The sequence below is a fragment of the Phalacrocorax aristotelis genome, chromosome 3 (assembly GCF_949628215.1).
Source record: "Phalacrocorax aristotelis chromosome 3, bGulAri2.1, whole genome shotgun sequence".
Taxonomy (NCBI): Eukaryota; Metazoa; Chordata; class Aves; order Suliformes; family Phalacrocoracidae; genus Phalacrocorax; species Phalacrocorax aristotelis.
The window spans coordinates 27366730-27389824 of NC_134278.1; the positions used below are offsets into that span (position 1 = coordinate 27366730).

Genomic DNA, 23095 nt, shown 5'->3' on the forward strand with positions numbered 1-23095 from the left:
TAGCATCTGGATAAGAAACCACAGGGCAATTTACCAAATAATGTGTATTAAATAAGTAGTAGAACACATTAAAAATGTTTAAAAGTAAGAAAATCAAGGTTTATGCGTCAGAAATCCCCTCAGACTTCAGTCAAGAAGTCTTTGTTTAAAATTTGCAAGAGCAATTTGGAACATTTTCTGGCAGACCGTTTTGTTAATAGATCATCACCTCCCTCCATAGTGTTCAGAGAGTGACCATCACAATGTGAGCCAGTCAGCTACCTCATACAAACAGCAAAATCATCTTAAAATCCTTATTTTATCTTACAGGTATCCCAGCTACACTCAGCCCATTGAAATCAGTAGAACTGCATCTCCACATACCAGGGATGAGCATGACTTCAAATTTAGATGCAGCTGTGAGGGGTTCTGCAGAAGACACTGGCAACACAGAGAGTGTAGAGTGGGACAAGTTTGTCCCTAGCATCACTAAACTTACCTCGATGGAGTTACAGCAAGGATGACTTTGGCTCAGTACATGTAAGACCACCAGAGAATGGCACATGCTTTTAGCTGGGTTACAGACTACAACTGGACAAAGGGATTCCTTCAAAACGACTGCCTCTCCTATTTCCTCTCAGTCTTACAGAAACCTACTTACCTCAGTATGAGCTAAAGAACATGTCTTTACAAGACTTTTTAAAGATTGGATTGTATCATACTTTGTAAATACTGTAGATATTTATTTTTATATATTTTAGATGCTGTGGAATGATCTAAGATGTATCATATAAAGATCTCTAAGTATTTGAAAGAAGTCTCAAACATCATTTATTTATATCCTGTTTCTATAAATGAGTGACTTATTTACAAGGAATGCTTACTTATGCACTAGTGATATTCTGGAATTACTTTGTACTTCTTTTTCTGCTAATTCACTTGTAGTAAAATCTATGTTCATTGTGGAACTTTCACTTCAGAATGATTCGGGGAGATTCCAGGCTACTTTTTTAAGCACAGGCATGCCTCTAAGATGTGAACCCAAAGTGCTGCAAGTCACACATGTTTTCATAAGATTCTTTCATAAGATTAAATAGCCAATTATTTTTTTCTTCAGACTCGAGTGCCTAAAGAGTAACTTCTTAAATAAAACTTATGTGATGCTCAAAGGTGCTATAAGCTCAAAATTAATTCCTACTCAGGCCAATAAGAATAACAAGTCTCAGCACCCCTGAAGGGCAGGACATTTTAACTTTGGTAGCTCATTTCAGTCTGTAATGTCTGCAAGTGTTGCTCCAGAAGACCTCTGAGGATCTTTAAAATAGAAAACATTGGTTATCTTGCTTGCTTTCACAGTTTCCCTCTCAGCTGCCATTTAACACTAATGACAGAAACAACAGATTTCTATGCCAAGAAAATGTTGACTTTTCAACAAATAAAAAAAGATGTTTCTCTCTGGAAATTATAGAGGAGATATCTCTTTGGACCAGTAGGTCAAGAACTCATTTATCCGTTTTCCATTTATGGCATAAGATCCCTGGCCTGGGGCTTCCTACCATGCATTGTAATTTTTCTTCTGAAAGAACGAAGGTGGCGTGTCACCGGAGACTTAGTCTACTAGAGAACGTGGCCTATTGGTTAGAAAGAGGCTAATCTATATGAACCTCAGCTACAATCTCCCTGTGGCACTATTCTTGCATTTCAGTTAAGATTTTTCAAAAGGAAGGGTAAGACAGGAGGGAGGATTTATTTTTCAGTAAAAAGGGCTTGACTTAGCGGACATTCGCACACGTTCATGTTTCTGAAAAGCCAACTGTTCATAGGCAAGGTGTTATTTGATTAACTTATGTAAATATTTTTCCTAGGTTTTACTTTGACTGAATGTCATGCGATGTACTGTCTGTCATGACAGCTATAGTTTTATGAAGTGCTTAATCACTTTATGCGTTAGCCTTCCCCAACAGCTGTTTTACTTGACATTGTTGCAATTACTCCTAGTTTACACTGGTGTAAAGTGAGAGAAGAAATTTTGCATTTGCTTGTATATGGAAGTTTCCTTTTTCTACTAAAAATGTAAAAGGATAATATTCTTTTTCTATTAAAAAAGGATAAGGAGAAATGCCTAAATGGAAAGAATGTTTAAACATCAAATAAAATCATAGGAATTCCTATATTCCTATGTGTAAGCTTAATTTCTGAGTATAGGTATTATGTCATTGTTATTTCAAGAAATTATTTTTCTTAGTCTCCCCTAAGAAAAGAAAACCCAAATAACTGTGGAAAGTACAGCAGGATTTGATTTCATAGCTGTTGCGATTTCTTTGCCATTAGAAGAGTATTTTTGCTTTTCAGCCACAGAAAATGTAGTATTCTTAAACTGTGTAGAAACAAGATATAATTTTTTTATATAACTTGAAATGATTGGACAAACAGCTGCTCCATTACAGAAATGGGAGAATGGAATTTGAAAAGTCTTAACTTTTTCTTTTGTTTTGATATAAGTAAATAAAAAGTCAGAAAGTTAAAAACCAGTATAATCTAGCTGCAAAATAATTATCCATATCCAATAATCCATAATCATTTAACAGTGCCATAAAATATTGCTTCAACCCACTGCTGAAAAATGTCAATCATGACAAATTTTTGCAAAACTTTACTTTCATTTCAGAAAATGTATTTTTAGCTTTTCATTGAAGAGAGAGCAAGATCTCTGTGTAAGTAGCATCTTTCTATAGGGGGGTTGAATACCACTTGCCAACACAAATTGTCTTCTTTTTGCTGCTACCTTAACGCCAGGGGGATAAATTGTGTTAGTTAATCTGAGGTAAGAACACCACTAAAGGTCATTGCAGCTTTTGGCTCCTGCAGGTCTCCTGTGCCATGTCAGAAATTGAAGTTCTGGCCTTAATTTTCTCTTTTGTAAGAGCAAAATTTCTTGTTTGTTCTCTTTGTTCTCTCTTCTTATTTTCATTTAGATCCCCACAATTAAAGTATTCCAGCACTCCTAGGAATTTCTTTTAGCCATAACTTTAACAGTACTTTTTGTGTGGAGAATATAACTAAAAGATGAGGCATTTGTTGACGAATAATTTTGGGTTTTTCTCTGGCCAGATCTTTGTTGAGTAAGTAGCATATCTTTGAAACACAAGTGATACATTCAGAGTTAATGTCTAGATTTTATATTCTAAGGATAGGTAGAAAGTGTTAACTAATTCTTGCCAGAGAATATGGTCATCAAGCTAAAGTTTGGTTAAATATGGTTATCAAGCTAAGGATTTGGTTATTTTGATGAAAAGAGTTTTCATTTAAAAAGTTCTGGGTTTTGAAATAAATATTTTTGATGAAAATATTCATATGTATTTATTTCTTTAGTTTTACAAAATTTGAGAAATACCTAGATATTTCCTTCTTTAGCTCAGATATGTTTTCAGGCACCGTTTTGTCAGAAAACTTCATATACATTTAAAAATCTGTTGTCTACCTGTGTAAAGTAGTGAAGGGTTTTTTGCCAGTTCTAGGACCTTTTACTCCAGAATGACCCAAATATTTGGATACATTCAAAATATTATCAAGCTGGGTTTATTTTTGAATTAAAATAATCACTGTAAGTTCTCAGTAAAGATAAGCTCAATAGTAAGCAGTAGATATTAATGGAGATAGAAATGGCTGTGAGAAGACAGGGTAAGATTTTAAGAGCAATATGGAATTTAATGCCTTTTGCATGTGACAGAAATTAAAGCGTCTAAAAGAAGCTTCTGGGCTTCTTATCCATCAGAAAATGTCATGTGAGGAACAAGCATTTCTTATCGAGTCTGTAAATATTGAAAATCATCTGAAAGCTGAGTTTAATTGTGCTTTGCTCCCTCTAGCTGCCTAGGTATCCTAATATTTCCACTAGCAACTCAGGAGCATAGAAATGAGGTTCTCATGCCATTGTTTCTGCTTGGTCACAGCGTCATTAGTCGTAGAGTTTAAATCACAACAAATTTGTTCCTGCACACACAAACTGTTGTGCCACTATCAGTCTCGTACTTTGCCTCTCAACATATTTCACAGACCTGGAGATCTGATATCCTGACCTCCTATTCCTTTCCTCTTGTCACTGTAGTGTTAAGCCTGCGCCCTGCAGTCACAGTGACTGCAAGATACTTTCTCCCCGACTCAAACGCCAAAAAGACTTTTTTTCCCTTTTCTTCTGGACTGCATGGAGGGCCCCAGCTCATTCTCTGCTGTTAGCAACACTGATGCCTGTCATTAACCTGGAGAGTGCATTATGGGAAGGAGAATACACTAAACATTAGCTTAACTCAGCCCTCGCTGTAAGATGCATCGCAGCCTACTGCTGCATGCTACAATGGATTAAGGCCAAGGCAAAGGTAGCCTTCCAACCCAAAACTTCTCTCACAGCTAAAGTTATATTAATCTCAGGCTATTTCTTTCTCCTGACAATAAGGGTTTTTTTCTGGCTGTTGGATATATTGGATGAAACAATATTTTATTTTATTGAATACACTTTAAAAAAACCCAAACCCTAAGTATTTAGCAATGTTGGCATTAAGAGTTTAAATAAAGAATTTAAAAAAACTAAGTTAAAATCTGAGTAAAACAAATAAGAAAGTATATGCAAGGTTGAATTTTCCTGAGCTAAACAAAAAAAAAAAAAACAAAAAACAAACCAAACAAAATCTGGACTTGGCTGAAGTTTTGCTTTGCCAGTAGGGACAGGATTTCACCCACTAGATCTCTATCTCTGCTAGCTGTGTTGGAAGTTTTATGGTGTCTTTTTGTTTTAAGCATTCATGGACCGAATCCAATTAAAAATGTTCTGTATGGGGTACCCAACTTGTGAAAACAAGACTCATGAGTAGCATGGACAAATCAATGGGGATCTGTTGTTTACTCCTGCTTCCAGAGCAAGAGCAAAGGGCATCCAGTGAAGCCAGCAGGTGTGTGCTTGTATGATTTATAGTTTATTTATTTTTTATTAAGTACCCAAGTCAGCTGCTGGCTTTGTGTGGCAAACTGGTTTTTGATGTATTTTAGTGAAACTCCTGAAATTAGACCCACAGTCCAGTATGTGTCTAGACTACAGACTAGTTACGCATTCGTCTGCTCTGCTCTCCAACGCACCCCATAGCTCCTGTCTCTCCTTAACAGATCACGAGCCTATTCCACACCTGCGATGAAAAGAAAGAAATTCCCTTCTCAAATGCATCGAAAACTGCTTGCAGAAGATGATCAGACACAGCAACAGGCGTTTTCCAGAGAGGTTATAGGCAGCACCCAAAGCCTTGCTCTGTTGATTTCCCTCGGAAATCGAGTGGGAACTGAAGGCAGAGGGGGTGCCAGGTGCCGTGGAGCATGCCGCGGACCCACGCTTCCTCCAGGCGCAGTCCAGCGCGACGGGCCTGGCAAAAGGAGGGAAGCGAGCGAAGGGTGAACGGGCGGCAGCGGAGGGAGCGGGCGGGGCGGGGGCGCGGGGGAAGCTCCAGCAGCGGCTCCTGACCCGCAGCGGCGGGCGGCGAGGGACGGTGTTTTCAGCGGAGGGTGACGGACCGGCCCCTCCCGCGCTTTCCCGGGGCGGGGGCGGGGCCGGGGCGGGAGGGGCGGGGCGGAGCAGGGGGCGGGGCCGGGGCGGGCGGGGCGCTGTCCCCGCGGCGGGTGCTGAAGGGGCGGCCCCGCACCGGCACCTGCCGCCCGGCGCGACCCGCTCGGCGCGGAGCTGCAGCCGCCAGCCGCCGGCCATGGCCGCGCTCCTCTGCCTCGGTAAGTGCGGCGGGAGGCGGGGAGGGAGGCAGCCCCCAGCCTCGCCAGGACCCTCGCAGGACCCGGCCTCCCCTCTCGGCTGGTTCCCCTTACAGCTCCCTCCCCTTGCTCCTTCTCCCGTGGACCCCCAAGGCGGGGGCGAGCAGGTACCTGCCGGGGGTTCGCACCAGCCTGCGAGGTCCAGGCCCTGCGGCTTGTCGCAGACGACGTCGGCCCGGCTCCGGGTAGCGTCTCCGAAGCGGGAGGTAAGGCAGGGTGGCAGCTCCAGCACCGATAAGGAGTTGAACCAACGAGGAGCCCCACAAGCGGGATGCCTTGTCTAAATAAACAGCCACTTGTTTGCTAAGTGGAAAGCGTTCAGCGCTGGAAGTGCTACGCAGAGAGGGCTATTGACATTTCCCTTTGCGTCTGAACATAGAAAAAGGGAAAATCAACAAAACTGGTACAGAAGAGAATATATTGCAACAAGTATATTTTAACTTCTTTTACTCTCCTTTTCCCCTCTCTACATATTGTATACATGCTGCTTTTCTCTTTAATATCCCACTACTCTAACCCATATTCCACTGTAAAAACATTCTGCAGGTAGTTCTGTCCCATGTGTTGTTAGAATGAACTTGTCCTTTATCACCTTTCAACTATATTCAAACTATATTCAACTATAGTTTGCAATTCTCCTTTGGAGCCAGCTATCTTGCTGCTCTTGCAGTTGCATAGAAACCACAGCTTGGTTTCCCATTATTCATTATTATCTGCCAGATAACGATTCTGCAATCTTGGGAGATACAATGTAATTCCTCTGTTCCTCAGTTCCCAATCTGCAAAATGAAGGTGCTAAAATTTCCTCTTCTTTCCCCCCCTTTTCACTTTAGACACCAAATTCTTCAGAACAGGGAATTTTCCACCTACCCAGTGAATCAATAGACACCTGTACCAAAACACAGACACCTGTAGAAAACTAAATTTATGTATCTGCATATCACAATGGATCCCTCTAAAAGTTTAAGCTGCAAACTAACTCTTAGATGACCTGAACTCTTCTGAGTAGAAAACAGTCACTGAGTACTCCAAACACTACAGTCAATAACTAAAGTGAATTATTAAAGTAGCAGCTACCAATTTAAGCAGTTGTATAAGCTACAGTGCACTGGATTCTAAAATTATATAGGTCAGCTTGTTTCATGTAGGCCTGCCACAGTATGCCCCTGTGTACCGCTGAGGAAAAAAAAGACCCATCCATAGTATGTCATGAGATCTGGAGAAGCCCTTTCTTAGATTGAATTAGCTTCAATCATAGATTATGCTGCTCACCTCTTTATTTTGCAAAAGCATCTCCCTCTTTCTGTGGGCACAGTTTCCAGGTGGGTTCGAATTAAACACACCCTGAAATAATCCTTACAAAGGAGAAGGAGCTGCTAATTGGCTGTTTAATCAGTCTTACTCTGACTTTTCATTTTCAGCCACTGGTTCTGAAAAGCTGTCTTAACCGTAGGGAGACAGCACAGAGTCTTTGTGCTGTGGATCCTAATCAGATGCATAAATCTTCTGTCATGTTAGTACGTACAAAATACGTAAATGATCATCCAGCAAAATACACTTTCTTTAGAAGTTGCTGCGTTGTAATTTTGCGTTGTCTTATATATACAGTCATTTTCACCTGTAATGTATATGACAACCTTTTTCTCTCTGTCATCTGAATAAATACTGATTAATTTCACAATTCAAGAGAACTTTTGGAGACACTCCTAGGACTAAAATGTTGTCATAATGAGCCAAAATTGTCCCTTTGGATGGGCCAGCTGCACATTCCTCAACGTCAAGGGGCAGAAGCCATTTCTATCGCTCTGTCTCCCAGGCTGACTGACAGAAGCAGCCTAAAAGAATGTTTCAGGCTGGAAATCATTGATCTCACTATCAGCCCTGCATAGACGTGAGAACTGGCAGGAATATGTACAAATGGGAAAGGATTAGCACCGGCTTTCTTCGTCTCCTTGTGGTAAGCACATGTGGCCTCTTCTATGTCTCTGAGGCACATTAGATGCTATTGCACCTGTCAGTTATAAAGTATTAGATGTTGCTTCATCTTTATCAACATGTGTCCAGAAAGTGTCCCCTTCGGCAGCGGTATTATATCACAGGTACATATTATCTCCAGAAGGGTTGGCATCACCTCTACACAGCAGTGGCTCTTTAAGATTTTTAAGAGCGATATCGAATATTTCATTTCTTATTTCTCAAATATAGCCTTGGAAACACTTCATTTCTCTGAACAGGGTCTGGGAAAGTCCTGAGGGAATATTTCATGCCTCTTTCAGGTGATTTTTAAGGATTTAAACAGTGCTGGAAATTCCTCAAATTCCATATGAACTTGCCTGAACATAAGGGAAAAAAGGAGACTTGGTCTGGGAGATGCTGTGTCCTTCAATACCTAAGGAAAACATTCCCACCAGGTGTTCAGCAGCTAGTTTGATAAGGCCTAAAATCAGTGTCTGAAACTTAATTAAGACACATGGTTGCAAATTAAAGGTTGTGTTACCATGGGAATGTTGATGAAAGAGCTAAACCCCAACTAATTTGCCTTTTCTTAGCAAAGCAATTTAATTTTCTTCTAGTAAGCTGGAGGTGGTGCTGATTTAAAATTATTTACCTTGAAACTTCCATATCAGTCTTCGGTTTCAGAACTTTTTTACACAATTAACATGGCCTTTAGGTTCAGTGCACTCAGGGAAGCAGGTAAAAGCACAAATATTGGGGTTGTTTTCAAGAATGATGCATCAGTGAAATAAAACAAAGATGATGACAAGTACTGTACTATGAAATAAAATCTCATTTATTATCTAACAGTTGTGTAGCTGTCAAATCTTTTTCACATGGTCTATTCATAGGAATTTCTGTGTAGTCTTTAGCTCAATGAACTTGCCATCCAAATAAAATGCTGTTTCCTCTGAATTTTATCCTGTCTTCCTTTCCACAATTTAATATAGTTCTCAGAACTGCAGTCATTTCTATATATCCATGAACTGATGTCATATATAGCTATGGCTGATGTTACAATACTGGGGTAAAAACAATACAAAATATGCCCCACTGCAACTTTGAAAATTTAAAATTTAATTTTATTTTTCCAGTTGTGAAACAGAAAAATTTTATTCTAGTAAAAAGTAACTTGGTAGACATTTTGAATCTAGAGATAAACTACAGTAAATTATATTGTTATAATCTAAGTGTAAATGAAAAAACCTCAATACAATATCTGTTGTATTAAATACTCATTATATTCTGTTTTTACAGTGTTGTTCATGTACTTCACAAATATATCTACTGCCCAGACTACTGACTGTCTGCACTTGAGGGAGCAATGTATAAATGCTGCAAATGGATGTGAGAGTGTCTGGACTATTGTTGAAGATGTCTGCAATATTTCAGGTACTCTTTATGATGTACACAGCTTTATTTTGAATTGCTGAATGGTTGCATATCCATATTTTATCACAATATTGCTGTGGTAACTGAATGAAGTCAGATTTCAAAGCGAAAATGACGGCAGAAGACAGTCAAGTTCTGAAATCCTTGAGAGCAGCCAATACTATTTTCAGTAAGAGCCGTACTTTCACTTCAGTAAGGTGATAAATGAAATTTCTGGACTATGAAGAAAGTCAGAGTCTGAACCAACTCACAAAGTCTCAGTTCAGCATTCAACCCACTGCTCTGTGGGATCCTGTTAAGCAAAGCCAGCATGCAGCTGGAAAAAAGTTCCAACTTTGCTTTCCATAATTTGGAGGAGTTGATCTGCCCCCTCCCTGGAAGTGTTCAAGGTCAGGTTGGATGAGGCTTTAAGCAACCTGATCTAGTGGAAGGTGTTCCTACTCATGGCAGGGGTTTGGAACTTTGGAACTAGATGATGTTTAAAGTCCCTTCCAACCCAAACCATTCTATGATTCTGTGATCTATGATCTCACGCAATACCCAAAACAATAAGGTAGTTAGAGTAATTTTCAAATATTGTAGCAGAATAAGAAACAAAACAAATAAAGCACGCCTCAAAGGAAGTTCTGTTGTAGGGAGGCACACTATTTTTTTGGTGAATAGTACCTACACGTCAGAGTGATTCACTTGCAAAGAGTGATAGTATGATAAAGTGCAGGTTACAATGTGACTAAGCCTTCTTGAACTGTTAAATAGCTTCTCGCATAAATGAAAGCAGAAGATCAATCTCTGTCTCTATTGCACTTCCAATGCTTGGTGCATCATTTCCAAGTAAAGTATGTTTTAGGTGGGGGAAGACCAGGTATTGCAAGTTTGTCCTGAAACTCATCCTGATCTCTCTTGTCGTTGAGATGAAAATGTTCCTTTCTCCAAAGGCCTATTATCTTCTTGAACAACTCTTGGGTATCAGTCACCATATCTCTCTCTCTTTAAATCCCTCCAAGACCTTGCTGTTAAAGTTTAGTGTTCACTTGCCGCATGCTGTGAATATGGAAGGGAGAAGAAAAGTGTCAGTACAGTGTGGTAGTGTCATTTGATCAAGCTAGTAATTACACCTTTGTTGACTTATAAATGTCAAGGGCCTTGATCTGCCAAGGCTACATCAATATTGGCAAATAAAATGGGCCCTGAGTTTCTGGCCCTGTGTTCAACTGTCATGGGGCAGCATGTATCCATACAACTAAACTGTCTTATGTCCATGCTGGCTGCACAAAACTGCCTTTTGGGAGTGACTCCAGCCCCACACTATGTTCGCAGTCCAGCTGCCTCGGTCCAGACAGGGTACAATGCAAAAGTGCAGCAGTATAAACACAGCCACTTGCCATTAGCCTAGCTCATGCCTTGGTCCTAAATGGGCAAGCCCTGCCTTGTTCATAAATGCAGCCAAGGTATTTAGGTACAAACTGCCATTTCTAGCAACTTAATTCCATAAGGCAGGTTCTCCATCACTGGGAATCAGAGGTATCTATATCTCTATGGAAACCTCCCTTCTTCTTATATTGATGTTATTTGAACAAAACCCACCATGTCCTGATGCCATAAACTGTTCTGAGCCTCAGCTGCAGCAGAGTTGATAAAATGAATGTCCCTCTGTCTGTCCTGATGTCAGGACCTGGTCTCACATTTGGTCTGTGTGGGATGCCAGGCAGCAGAAGATGCTACCTGACTTCATGGTCAATAGCTCATTGCTAGAACATTCACCTTGTAAGCTACCTGAATGCCTCTGTCTGATTCTTTGTAGGGATTTGAACCCAAGTGTCCCAAGTCACAGGGCAGTATTTAAAATAATTAGAGCAGAAAATTCTCTGGGGGTCCTTCTTAGTGCGTCCTATTCCAGATACGTACCTACTTTGCATGGAATGGCTGAGTACTTTTAAGAACAGACAGAGTAAATGAAAAATACATGATAACCTAATGGTTACAACAGCCCCTAAAGGAACTGGGTTTCAGCTCATGTTCTATTGAGTTTTTAAATATTTTATGTGAAGTGGAACAGTTTCAAAAGATATGGTGTCTCTTTGAAAAAAAAGTATTGAAATATGCAGTACTTTCACGCTTAGGACAGTGACCTAAAGATGAGATCTCCGGAACCAAATCTTTTCCCCAAATCAGAAGTTGTTGAATTTGCTTCTCTCACATCATTCACGAAGGCCTTAGCACCAAGATAACTTGCCATAAAGATCAGGGTTTGTACTGTAGCCTATTCTTCATTATACCCTGCAACCAGATGAAGCGGGCCAGCATGATGACTTCTGTGGTCTCCCCTTTGGATTTGTTAGTTGTTCCATAATATGCCATTTCCCTCACTTATTGTCCTACGTGCTTATTCGCTGACATTAATGGTATTTGTAACTGGGCCAGAAAAACCTTCTGCAAATACACTCTTCTTGTGATTGCTTGTTTGTTTTTGCATCTGTATATTTCCTTAGGATAATAGCCTTTGGCAAGGACTCTTCAGCATTGTAGGGCACTCAGATATTACGTTGGGTCTAGGACAAATTATTCTAAATGTGGTTATTAGGTGCCATGACCCCAGAGGGTGTAAAACCACAGTCAGACAGCTGATGGTACCTCTCTGAGAGCCCACAGAAACAGCGACAGAAAATCTACCAGCAGCATTATTAATAAGAATAACATTATACTATCTGTCAAAAGTACTCCACATATGAAAGACTGAAAATTTAATGGATAAGCTGTACGACTGGAAAAGGCCCTTCAGTGCTGAGAAGTAGCATGTTAGTTGGAGGCAACAGGCAACGGGGCAAATATTTCTTTTGCTAGTTTCTTTATGAAAAACCTAATTACAATGATAATTATACTCCTACTGTGCTGCATGAGTTCAATAACTCAGTCCCTCAGGCTGTACCCTCCAAGTTAAATGTGTGCATTATCAGGATCTCCATTTTTTGTTCTTCAGAGCAGGTCTGGGGGTACTCTCCAGATGGCTGCCTAACTTACTCCTTTCTCTGACAAACTGTCTGTCACTGCTCCCCTACTACTACAGCAGCACTTTCAGCAACTCAGTTCATAGTCCTCTGAGTCCACTCCGTCTTTCACTTCCTTTTCTGTGCCAAGATACACTGACAAAAAAAAATAAGGGGTGGTTGTATGTGTGTGTTTGTGTGTGAAAATGTTGGAGTCACTTTCCAGATCAGGATGGAAAATACTGAAATATTTAATTTTGATGGAATCAAAACTTTTCACTTTGAAAATGTCAGAAATGTTTCATCACTGCAGAATGAAGATTTTACTGTGTTTTCTTCTTTCAGTTCACTGATAAAAAAGATTTGAAGTTTCAGACCTCTGATTTAACCATTAGTATATATTTTCTTAATTTCTCAGACTGGAAACACCTGGGTTCAAAAGAAAAATAATCTTAGATTGCTCAAATATTAAGGAATTGCATTTTGGATTAGATTTGGAAGTCAGATTTTATTTTTCTTAGAGAAACAGGATGATTGAGGTTGGAAGGGATCCCTGGAGATCTAGTCCAACCCCCCTGCTCAGTCAAGGTCAACTACAGGGTGTCTTCCAGAACTGTGTCTAGTTGGATTTTTAATATCTCCAATGATGGAGGTAACAAAACCCCTCGGGGCAACCTCTTCCACTGTTAGATCACCCTCAAATTAAAAAAGGTTTTTTCTGACTTTTGAACGGAATTTCTTTACTTCAATTTGTACCTGTTGTCTTGTCACTGCATGCCACTGAGGAGTCTGTCCCTGCCTTATTCACTCCTCTCCCACCAGGTATTTATACACATGGATATGTGTATTGGTATGCCCTTGTGCCTTCTCTCCTCCAGGCTAAGCAATCCCAGCTCTCATCCCCTCTCCTCGTAGGACAGACACTCCAGTCCATTAATCACATCTGTGGCACTTCGCAGAAGCCACCCCAGTATGCCCATGTCCGTCTTGTCCTCAGGAGCCCAGCACTGCCCACACCACCCAGCACCCGGTACTTTCCTCTGCAGCGTTCAGATGCAATTCCCACTGACGTGACTGTGCAAGAACAGAGCTTATCACCCTGGAAGTGTCAGCTTCTACTCTGCCATGCTTCTGTCTGTGGTCCCATGTACATAAATTATGTACATATAAAGAAATCAAATTATGCATAACGGCTGCCAAGCATTAGGTCAGAGAGCGTTTTTTTGTAAATGCCTTGGAATCACATGTATAAGGTAAAATATATTGCCTAGAACTAATCAATGGTAAAGCAACAATAATTGAAAACCAGCAATAAAATATTTTCTGCTGTTCATCTCAGCTGAATCAACATAGTGTATAAACAGACCAATACTGATAATAGGTTATTTCTACACAGCTTTCAAGAGGCCAGGCAAGGGAACCCCATAAATCTGATGTGCTTCCTGATTCTGTCTACGCCCTTTGTATGTTCATAGCCCCAGAACCCGCCTCTCACCCCCTGGTTGATAGCTGCTGTGATTCAGTGCAGTGTGTTCACTGCGTGTAAGGCCGCTCTGAACACAGCCCCTGCACCTGACTCCTAAACACAACTTGTTAGTGTCATGAAGACAGATGAGCTAAGTGAGGTTGAGGTGCTGCATAAAATACACTGGGATTTGTGTTTCTTATTCTCCTACCTCTATTCACCTCCATGCTTGAAATGTCCTGAGGACCTTGAAGACAACAGTCATAAATTTTGTAAATTAGCTAATTTTTACACAAGCCCCTCCTGATCTCTGTTGCTCTTTTTCTACCCCTGGAGTTTGTCCTCCTGAACTTGTGTCCTGAAATTCTTTTATTATACTTCACTTGTAAAAATACAGTGTAGAATATCCACTTACCCATCTCCGTGGGCCTCCATAGTTCCCATGTCACCACATACTTTTCACCCTATCTTCATGGTCAGGGAGTGTCCTATGCCTACAACCTTTAGTAGATCTCCTGAGCTCTTTGGCTACTGGGAAAAGAAAGAAATATGAAGGCTAAGGGTCAAGGTCATGCTCTACTTCTAAAAATGTAGAAGGCAAGTTGGAGATGGGGTTGGGGAGATACAGACAATCCCCCTTTTCAGATACAAGAGATTAAGTGGGAGCAGAGGCTGGGAACTGTAACTCTTGCTGGGCTGCAACATCCCCCTGTAGCAGTGCACATTTTAACACATCCCCAAACCTTTCTTAGTCAGCAACAGCAACCAGAAAAAGGGCAATGCAGACACTGTTTGAAAAAGGATTTGGGGTTAGCAAGATGAGGACATGCACTCTGGAATAGCTGATACTCATTCCTTCAGGCACAGGCAAAATGCACTGTTTCCTCTTTCAGGCCTTTGCCTAGACCGCCTTCTGCTGCTATTTGTGTCAACAACATATAAATGACATTAAAGCTCTAATCACATTATAACTTGTCCATGGCGGTGGTGACACATGGCTGCTAGCTTGCAGTTTTACTAGAGCTCTGCTGCTCCACGCTAGTCACCAGGGAAGCAGTGAGGCAGGAAGCCAGACATCACCGTTGACAGGGCAGAGACAATAGCATGTGTGCTTAGTAGATAATAACCGATCCTCATGTTGCCCCATGACCAGCCTGGATCTTGTGAACCACATACTCCTTATGCTACATATTGTGAGACACTTAATATCCATGAAGCAAAGAGAGGAAATGTGCTGGTTTGAGGTCCTGTGTACCTGTTTGGACAAGGCAGACCATGGCTTTCACAAAATAAAACTTTCTTAAACGGTTTTAAACTGCTTCTTACGTAACATTCTTAAGTAACTTGTAACCTCCTTAAGCAATGATAAGTAATGAAATAATATAAAAACCCTTAGTCTATAAAGTAGAGGGTTGACTGATTTATCTTTGTACCACAAAATAGTACATGCTCCTTATTTTTGCTCCACATACAAGGAAAATATGATCTAACAGCCAGTGTGAGTGTCTTTGTCATTGAGTCCATGAGCACACACAAGCTGGCAACTGGATTGGCAAGCTAAGGTTTCTGCATTTTTTTTGTGTTAACCTCTCTCTTATTTTTATTATAAAAAATTAAAAATCAATATTCTTGGACTACTATAAATTTTTTGTCATTGCCAAACTTAGGCAGTGAAGTAGTTCTATAGGGCAGCAGTCCAAGGGCATATCCAAAGGGCCAGGCATCTGTAGGCTCATACCATCCTCATGTGAGTAAGCGATCTGAACCAGAGATGACATCCATCAGCAGGGGGTTAGCATCATCATTATCAGAGGACTGCACCTGCCCTCCCACGTCCCCTCTCTTACTCCGTTACACGGCAGTGCCTTGGCCTGCACTGAGAATTCCCACCCCTGTACCAGGCACGTCATTTCTATACAGGACCAAATTGGGTGTTTCAGTTGTCAGTTCAGGATGTGCCCCTTGACTCCTGTGCACATTTTTAGACTGGTCTCTGTACCTCATCCACCTAAAATATAAAGTATGAGTTTAAGGTTTTATATACTTTGGAAATGAGAACAGAAACAGATGTTCTGGCAATGGGGCAGATTGAATAAAAGAAGGCAATATCATACCCATAACTTTATTATATCACTCTGAATATTATTTAAAATTTGTAAATTATGACAGGTTTTCAAACAAAACTAAGTTCAAACCATCTTCTCTTGGCAAAACATATTATTTTTGTGCTTCAATTGAATTGTTTTATGTAACCATATCCCTTAAGCGTTCATAAACATTAACAACATTATAATTTTAATGGTAAGTTCTAGGTAATAGATGCAAGGCAGAAGATGCTATTGGATGTAATAGAATCATCCAGGTCCTGGCTGACGAATACCCGGAATTTAAAAACTGTGTCTGCACAACAGATGATTTCTGTAGCATCACAACTTTGCTTGGGAAACAATGCAGCATTGATAAAGGTAATTAAATCTAGAGATTGAATTAGGAAGAGCAAAAAGAAATGTATAATTTTGTAGCCCTCATTTTAACTGGACTCAAGCCTCTTTGCATATTTCTCAACTCTGATAATTACCCCCAAAAAATTAGTTTTGTCTTTTCTATGATATTCACACACCAGTGTGCATATGAAAGCAATGCTGTATTGGCTTTAAAATAAACAAAACCAACAAAAGGCATGTGAGACATTCAAATGGTTCTTAAAGCTCTTGCTCAGTCCAATGGAAAGTGAGAGTGAAAATACTACGTGTGAGGTCCACTTGTTGCCCAAGGAGGCTTGAGTGCCACTGGATCTATGTTACATATAGAGCCACATCCAGCCACCTTGTGAATGGGAGAGTCGGTGAATGGGGGTGCACGGCTGTGCAGATGTGTCACATTGTGTTACAGGAGCATCTTCACTACGTCTAGGAGAGGCTACTGGATTTAGGAAACAGTTACTGCCTTCATAAAGCTGTACCTAGCATATAAAGTACTTTTAAAAATCCCATTGTAATCCATGGGCCTAGCTCCTTTAGGTTTTTTATTATCCTCAGAACTCTTTTCCCTTCAGAAAACCTATTTCTATAATTGACAATTACTTGGTGCATGAAAGGCTTGCAGTTTCTGATCCAATGTCTCCTGGACTAATGATTAGCAAAGATGGCATAAGAGAGGTAAAATCAGCAAGTGAATGAGAGTCTGGAAAGTGAGCCCCAAGGTTGATTCCCAGCCTTGATCCATCACTCCCTGCTGGCATCCATCAGCATGCATCATATAGTAGTAGAATATATAGCTTTATTTCAGTGGAAGTAATAGCATCCTGATCTGTTACTCCTTGCCCCAAACAAGAACAGTAGGCATCTAAAATCTGATGTTGACGTCATTGGAACAGTTGCTTTTGCTCCTAGCAAAAGGAAGTAATTTTATATTTTTTGCTGATGGAGATGACATATCTCACCAGTATAGCAAAAAGTTCGGATGCAGTTACTCTGGCATTGGTTTTACCTACAGATGATAGCTTATGGTGTTGGTAGATACTTTCAGGAGTAATTCTCCCTGTCTTTCTTAAATGACTATTTTAGGTAATGAATGAACCAACTTCTGGAATTGCCATTCTCTCTTTACAAATTATGCATTGAATTAAGATGATAAACCATGATATGTCTAATCTGTAGGTGGTTAAAATTATGGATGAATCCCTTTATACAGTAATTTTAATGAGGGTTTCTTGTGTTACAGTTGGCAGCTGAATTGTTCAAGTAGACTGTATTATACAGCTACCAGGACACAGTATGCATGAAGATTAATTAGTCTGCAAGACTGAATTTATTATGTACTTACATACAGCTCAGGATGAAACTAGGGCTGTTTCGTTCATTTTGTTATAAGACAATTATACTTTTCCTGAGTTTGTTTTGAGCTGACCAGTGATTGTGCTCCATCATCCATTTGATTTCTCTCTCTGTTTGTACCTATTTGTACAGAATATCTAGAAACTTCCTCAAGATCGGACACCGAACTGAGTTTTAGGCAACACAGAAACCCCAAAGACCAAAGACATCCAGAAGAATTAGAGAACGACTGCAGTATTGCAAAACAACGCTGTCGAGAGGACCCTTACTGCTTTTTTGTGTATAAGAGCTTCCAGCGAGCATGCCAGGTGGATGCAGCAAAATGCAGGCTCCCACCGGTCAACCAGGAGTGTTTGTCAGCATGGAAAGAACTGAGGAAAACAGTTCTGGGAGAGTGCAAGTGCTCAGAACCACTTCAGATGAAATGCATTAAAATATGGAAGGGAATATTTAACAACCCTTGCTTACAATACTCTCAAGAGAGCCAAGCTTCAGCAGGTAGTGAAAATGATGATGATCATGATGACGACAATGATGATGATGTTGATGATGAGAAAAATCAGGACACCGACACAGGTTAGTGGTGTTCCAGCAGTCTGAATGCTTTCATACATAACAGTAGTGTGCGCAAGTCTGTGAAAAAGGGTTTCTTAATCATTTGAAGTTTAGCATTGGAAACAGGGTAGTTTTAACAGGCTTATTTATAAGCAAATGAATAATCTGATAGAAAAATGATAGCCTGAGTGCAGATGTGTTAATTTGATACCACCTAATCCAAATCAGTCCCTTTTAGTATTACACTGTAACTAGAAACAATATTATCATAGAACAATATAGGTTGGAAAAGACCTTTAAGATCATCAAGTCCAACTGTTAACCTATCACTGCCAAGTCCACCACTAAACCATGTCCCTAATCACCTCGTCTACTCGGCTTTTAAATACCTCCAGGGGTGGACACTCAACCACTTCCTCAGGCAGCCTGTTCCAACGCTTGACAACCCTTCCAGTGAAGAAGTTTTTCCTAATATCCAAACTAAACCTCTGCTGGCGCAACTTGAGGCCATTTCCTCTTGTCCTATCGCTTCTTACTTGGGAGAAGAGACTGACCCCAGCCTCACTACAACCTCCCTTCAGGTAGTTGTAGAGAGCAATAAGGTCTCCCCTCAGCCTCCTCTTCTCCAGGCTAAACAACCCCAGCTCCCTCAGCCGCTCCTCATAACACTTGTTCTCTAGACCCTTCACCAGTTTTGTTGCCCTTCTCTGGACACGCTCCAGCACCTCAATGTCCTTCTTGTAGTGAGGGGCCCAAAACTGAACACAGTACTCGAGGTGTGGCCTCACCGGTGCCGAGTACAGGGGCACGATCACCTCCCTGCTCCTGCTGGCCACACTATTCCTGATACAAGCCAGGATGCTGTTGGCCTGCTTGGCCACCTGGGCACACTGCTGCCTCATGTTCAGCCAACTATAAACCACTACCCCCCATGTAAACTGTGCTTTCACCCCAAAAATTATGAATATATGTAACAGTGATTTTAGAGTTTGTTACAAAGCTGACAGGTCCTATTTGATCAAGCTAATTTGTTTCATTCTTGTTTATTTTTACTACTGGCACTATGCCAGCAATACAGCCAATACTTTAAAGTTGAAAAACTAGGCTAAGATATAATTTATCACTTATGCCTGTATCCATATCTTTTTGCTCTAGACAGTATTAGTACAGAAACAAAATTACAATGGACTTTGTCTGCTCTCTTCAAACAAGGTAAGTCTGAATTTACTTATGAATCCTAATAACTGGTTTTAGCTCTATTTTCAGACAGTGTACAATGCATCTCGAGATTAAAATGAATACTTTTCATTCAAATTACTGAAGAGCAGGGAGTCAATAGAACCACCATATTTTCAGTTAAGCTACTGGGTAGATAAGAATCAAAAAATGTCAGGTAACAATCCTCATCCTGTTACATTTACAGAGGCAAATCTTATCCCATAAACATTTTAAAGTCATTATTATTTAGATCTTTTTGGAAGGTTTATAGCATAAGCTAGAAATACTTAAACTAGCTTTAAAAGCACAGAAATGCCGTTTATATTCTCCATTATTTATTACGTAGCCTAGCATAGGACTCCATGCTGGTGATTTCAGCAGTTTCAGGTATCCACTAGCCAGTTTTCACTTTCTTTTCCCTTATTTATCTGTCAGGGGCAGAAACTTGCAGGAGGGTTGCTTATGAGGGCCAAGCAGTGGAAGGGAGAAGTATGAAGATCACATAATGGGCTTAGAAGAGGCAATGCTGGAAGAACTGGATCAGAGTTTTGGGGAGTCAAATTTGTTTCTTACGAGAACGTTGCAGGCAGGATGACTTCCAGTCATCACCTGAGAAAGGTTTTCTTATTATTTCATTTTAAAAACTGTTATTCTTTTTAGCATACACAGCAAACAGAACCTGTTTGGATGTGAACAAGGAGTGTGTTGAAGATGAAGTATGTAACAAACAGCTGTCCCTGTACCTTAAGGTTTGCTCAGTAAATAAGAAGTGCAACATGGAAGAATGTCAAGCAGCCATAAGGTTCTTTTATCAAAACATGCCTTTTCAAGTTGCACAAATGATGACATTTTGTGATTGTATCCAGCCTGATGAATCCTGCCATAGGGCCAAAGAACTTCTCCATGGCAAGCCCTGTGCAGTTACTGCAGTTCCAACCCCGTCGTGCCTGAATGTAATCCACATGTGTGAAGAGAATGAATTGTGCAGGTAAATAGCAGCAGAAAGATTTGGCCTAGTAATGTGTCTGTGAATAAGGATTTGATCAAATAATTTTTATATATATGCCACATATCTCATCTATAGCCAAATTTTTTTCTGCACCATATCTAAGGTATATTGTCACCTGTGTTTGACATCTTCACAGATGTCTGCATCAGCTGTGGACATTCTGCAAGTAATTCCACAAGTAAACTGAAAAGATTAATTTTCAGAAAGGTCTGGAATCTAGTGTGGGTTTTGCTTCCACCTCTTTCATGATTCAACACTATTTCTGCTGGACAAACTGTGCCATTGCATATTTTCATTACCACTTTCTTCAGATAACGCCTGCCAGCCTGCACCTTTGCCCTCTAGCAGTTTGCACAAATTGTGCAGCAGACGGGACAAAGTTTGTTTGGTTAAAGTAATTACCTCTTCCACTGCAGAAACTGACCCTTTGTACCCAACGGCCAAACAACCAACTTGGCCCATTCAGAAAACTTTTGTCTTATTCTTTTCATCTCAAGCGTACTGATACTTGAAAAAAGCTGCCCTGAGACTCACACAGACCACCAAACTCATGAAGAATAACACAGTTTTCAGATTTAATTTTATTTTTTGAAAAAAAAAAACCCAAAACCAACAGGATTAGCTCATATTTATAGTTTTACTTAATTGCCACCATTTGTGGATGGTCAGTTGGGCCACATCGGTTTTCAGTGTAGTCACCAGTTCCCTTGTGGATTAGACCTGAATTTTACCTCAAAGTTGTGTTCAAATTAACAAACCAGGAGGCTAAGAGATGCTTTCAGTTCTGTGCAGCGTATTCAGATTGACGTCAGTGGGAATTGCCCCTTTTTATGTCAAGAAGAACTGGGCTACAAATGTATGTCCGTGCATGTGCACAGACATGTAATATCATAATGGAGACTTGCTGAATTACCCATTATTTTGGGAACATTAATGTTTCCTGGCACTGACAATAAGTGGATATAAATAGCAAAATTAGTCTGCAAATTATGGCTACCCATATCTATAAATCAGGAGGCGCATAAAAATAATTCCATTAGCACAGAGGTGGCACCTGCTTTGAAACCTTTGCTTATGTGATGAAAACATTTACAATAATGTCCTAGCCAGTATTGTAACAGTCCATGCTCTTCCATGTGACTTGTTTGTAACAGCTACACAATATCAACAGTAAATTAGTAGCCTAATTTTATGATTAAGGAAAAAATGTTTTAATATATTAATGGACAAGATGCAGCAGTTTACCATCCCCTAACATTTAATGTAAGTGATAAATTGGTTTCTAGTTAATATCTAAAGGTTTCTTAGTTATCTTTAAATAGGTGTTTTCTATTGTCATATGTAGTGCATTAAAGGCCAATTTCATTCTATCCTAAGAGCAAATAAACTGAAATTATTTGAGATTATTGAGCTGGGAAACAAGTTAATTCTTGAACAGGGCCGGTCCTGTTCAATATCTTCATTGATGGTCTGGATGAGGGGATTGAGTGCACCCTGAGTAAGTTTGCAGATGACACCAAGCTGGGTGGAAGTGTCGATCTGCTGGAGGGCAGGAAGGCCCTACAGAGGGACCTGGACAGGCTGGATCATTGGGTAGGAGCCAACGGTATGAGATTCAACAAGGATAAGTTGGAATAGATGATCCCTGAGGTCCCTTCCAACCTGTGATTCTGTGATTCTGTGATTAAGTGTCGGGTCCTGCACTTTGGTCAAAACAACTCCATGCAACGCTACAGGCTTGGGGAAGGGTGGCTGGAGAGCTGCCCGGAGGAAAAGGACCTGGGGGTGTTGGCTGACAGCCGGCTGAACATGAGGCAGCAGTGTGCCCAGGTGGCCAAGCAGGCCAACAGCATCGTGGCTTGTATCAGGAATAGTGTGGCCAGCAGGAGCAGGGAAGTGATCGGGCCCCTGTACTTGGCACTGGTGAGGCCGCACCTCAAGTACTGTGTTCAGTTTTGGGCCCCTCAGTACAAGAAGGACATCGAGGTGCTGGAGCATGTCCAGAGAAGGGCAACAAAACTGGTGAAGGGTCTAGAGATCGAGTGTTATGAGGAGCGGCTGAGGGAGCTGGGGTTGTTTAGCCTGGAGGAGGCTGAGGGGAGGCCTTATTGCTCTCTACAACTACCTGAAGGGAGGTTGTAGTGAGGCTGGGGTCAGTCTCTTCTCCCAAGTAAGAAGCGATAGGACAAGAGGAAATGGCCTCAAGTTGCGCCAGCAGAGGTTTAGTTTGGATATTGGGAAAAACTTCTTCACTGAAAGGTTAATCAAACATTGGAACAGGCTGCCTGAGGAAGTGGTTGAGTCTCCACCCCTGGAGGTATTTAAAAGAAGGGTAGACGAGGTGCTTGAGGATCTGGTTTAGTGGTGGACTTGGCAGTGATAGGTTAGCGGTTGGACTCGATGATCTTAAGGGTCTTTTCCAACCTTAACGATTCTATGATTCTATGATTCTCGTAGCTTATCTCCACTTTCAATTTATCTTTACGGTCAACTGAATTACTTCTAATTTCTCCTGAGCCTTGCATATTTTGTATTTTGTTAGCATTCAGGGGGAGGAGGAGTTGGCTTTGGGTGTAGATTATTTTATGTGAAATAAGTTGAATATTCATTCTTCCTTCACATTGCTCAACAAAGTGATCCACTAGAACAGCTAGAACCACCTGCTGTGGTTTCACTGTGATGACTGGTCTAATTCCTCTATTGATTTTTTCTCTGAGTATCTGAGACTTGGTATGGACACTGATTTTTGCTGAAACCTGGGAAAATCTCCACAGATGCTGATTAGAAATGCAGTTGCTTTTTCTCAAAAAACCTTTTCAATAAAACCAATTTTTTCCTCAAATTACAATTTTGCAGA

General features: G+C 40.6%; 2 protein-coding genes across 2 annotated transcripts in view; both read left to right on the forward strand.

Annotated features, from left to right (window-relative positions):
* HCRTR2 (hypocretin receptor 2) overlaps positions 1 to 3320 on the forward strand; it is a 37041-nt gene extending 33721 nt beyond the window's left edge. The window contains exon 8 of the mRNA XM_075086994.1: positions 310 to 3320. Within this exon, the coding sequence (XP_074943095.1) occupies positions 310 to 503 (194 nt within the window). The 3' untranslated portion in view covers positions 504 to 3320. The remainder of the gene's footprint in view (positions 1 to 309) is intronic.
* Positions 3321 to 5588: 2268 nt separating this feature from the next.
* GFRAL (GDNF family receptor alpha like) overlaps positions 5589 to 23095 on the forward strand; it is a 31761-nt gene continuing 14254 nt past the window's right edge. The window contains exons 1-6 of the mRNA XM_075086996.1: positions 5589 to 5745; positions 9037 to 9171; positions 15927 to 16085; positions 17589 to 18032; positions 19167 to 19223; positions 19890 to 20217. Of these exons, the coding sequence (XP_074943097.1) occupies positions 5724 to 5745; positions 9037 to 9171; positions 15927 to 16085; positions 17589 to 18032; positions 19167 to 19223; positions 19890 to 20217 (1145 nt within the window). The 5' untranslated portion in view covers positions 5589 to 5723. The remainder of the gene's footprint in view (positions 5746 to 9036; positions 9172 to 15926; positions 16086 to 17588; positions 18033 to 19166; positions 19224 to 19889; positions 20218 to 23095) is intronic.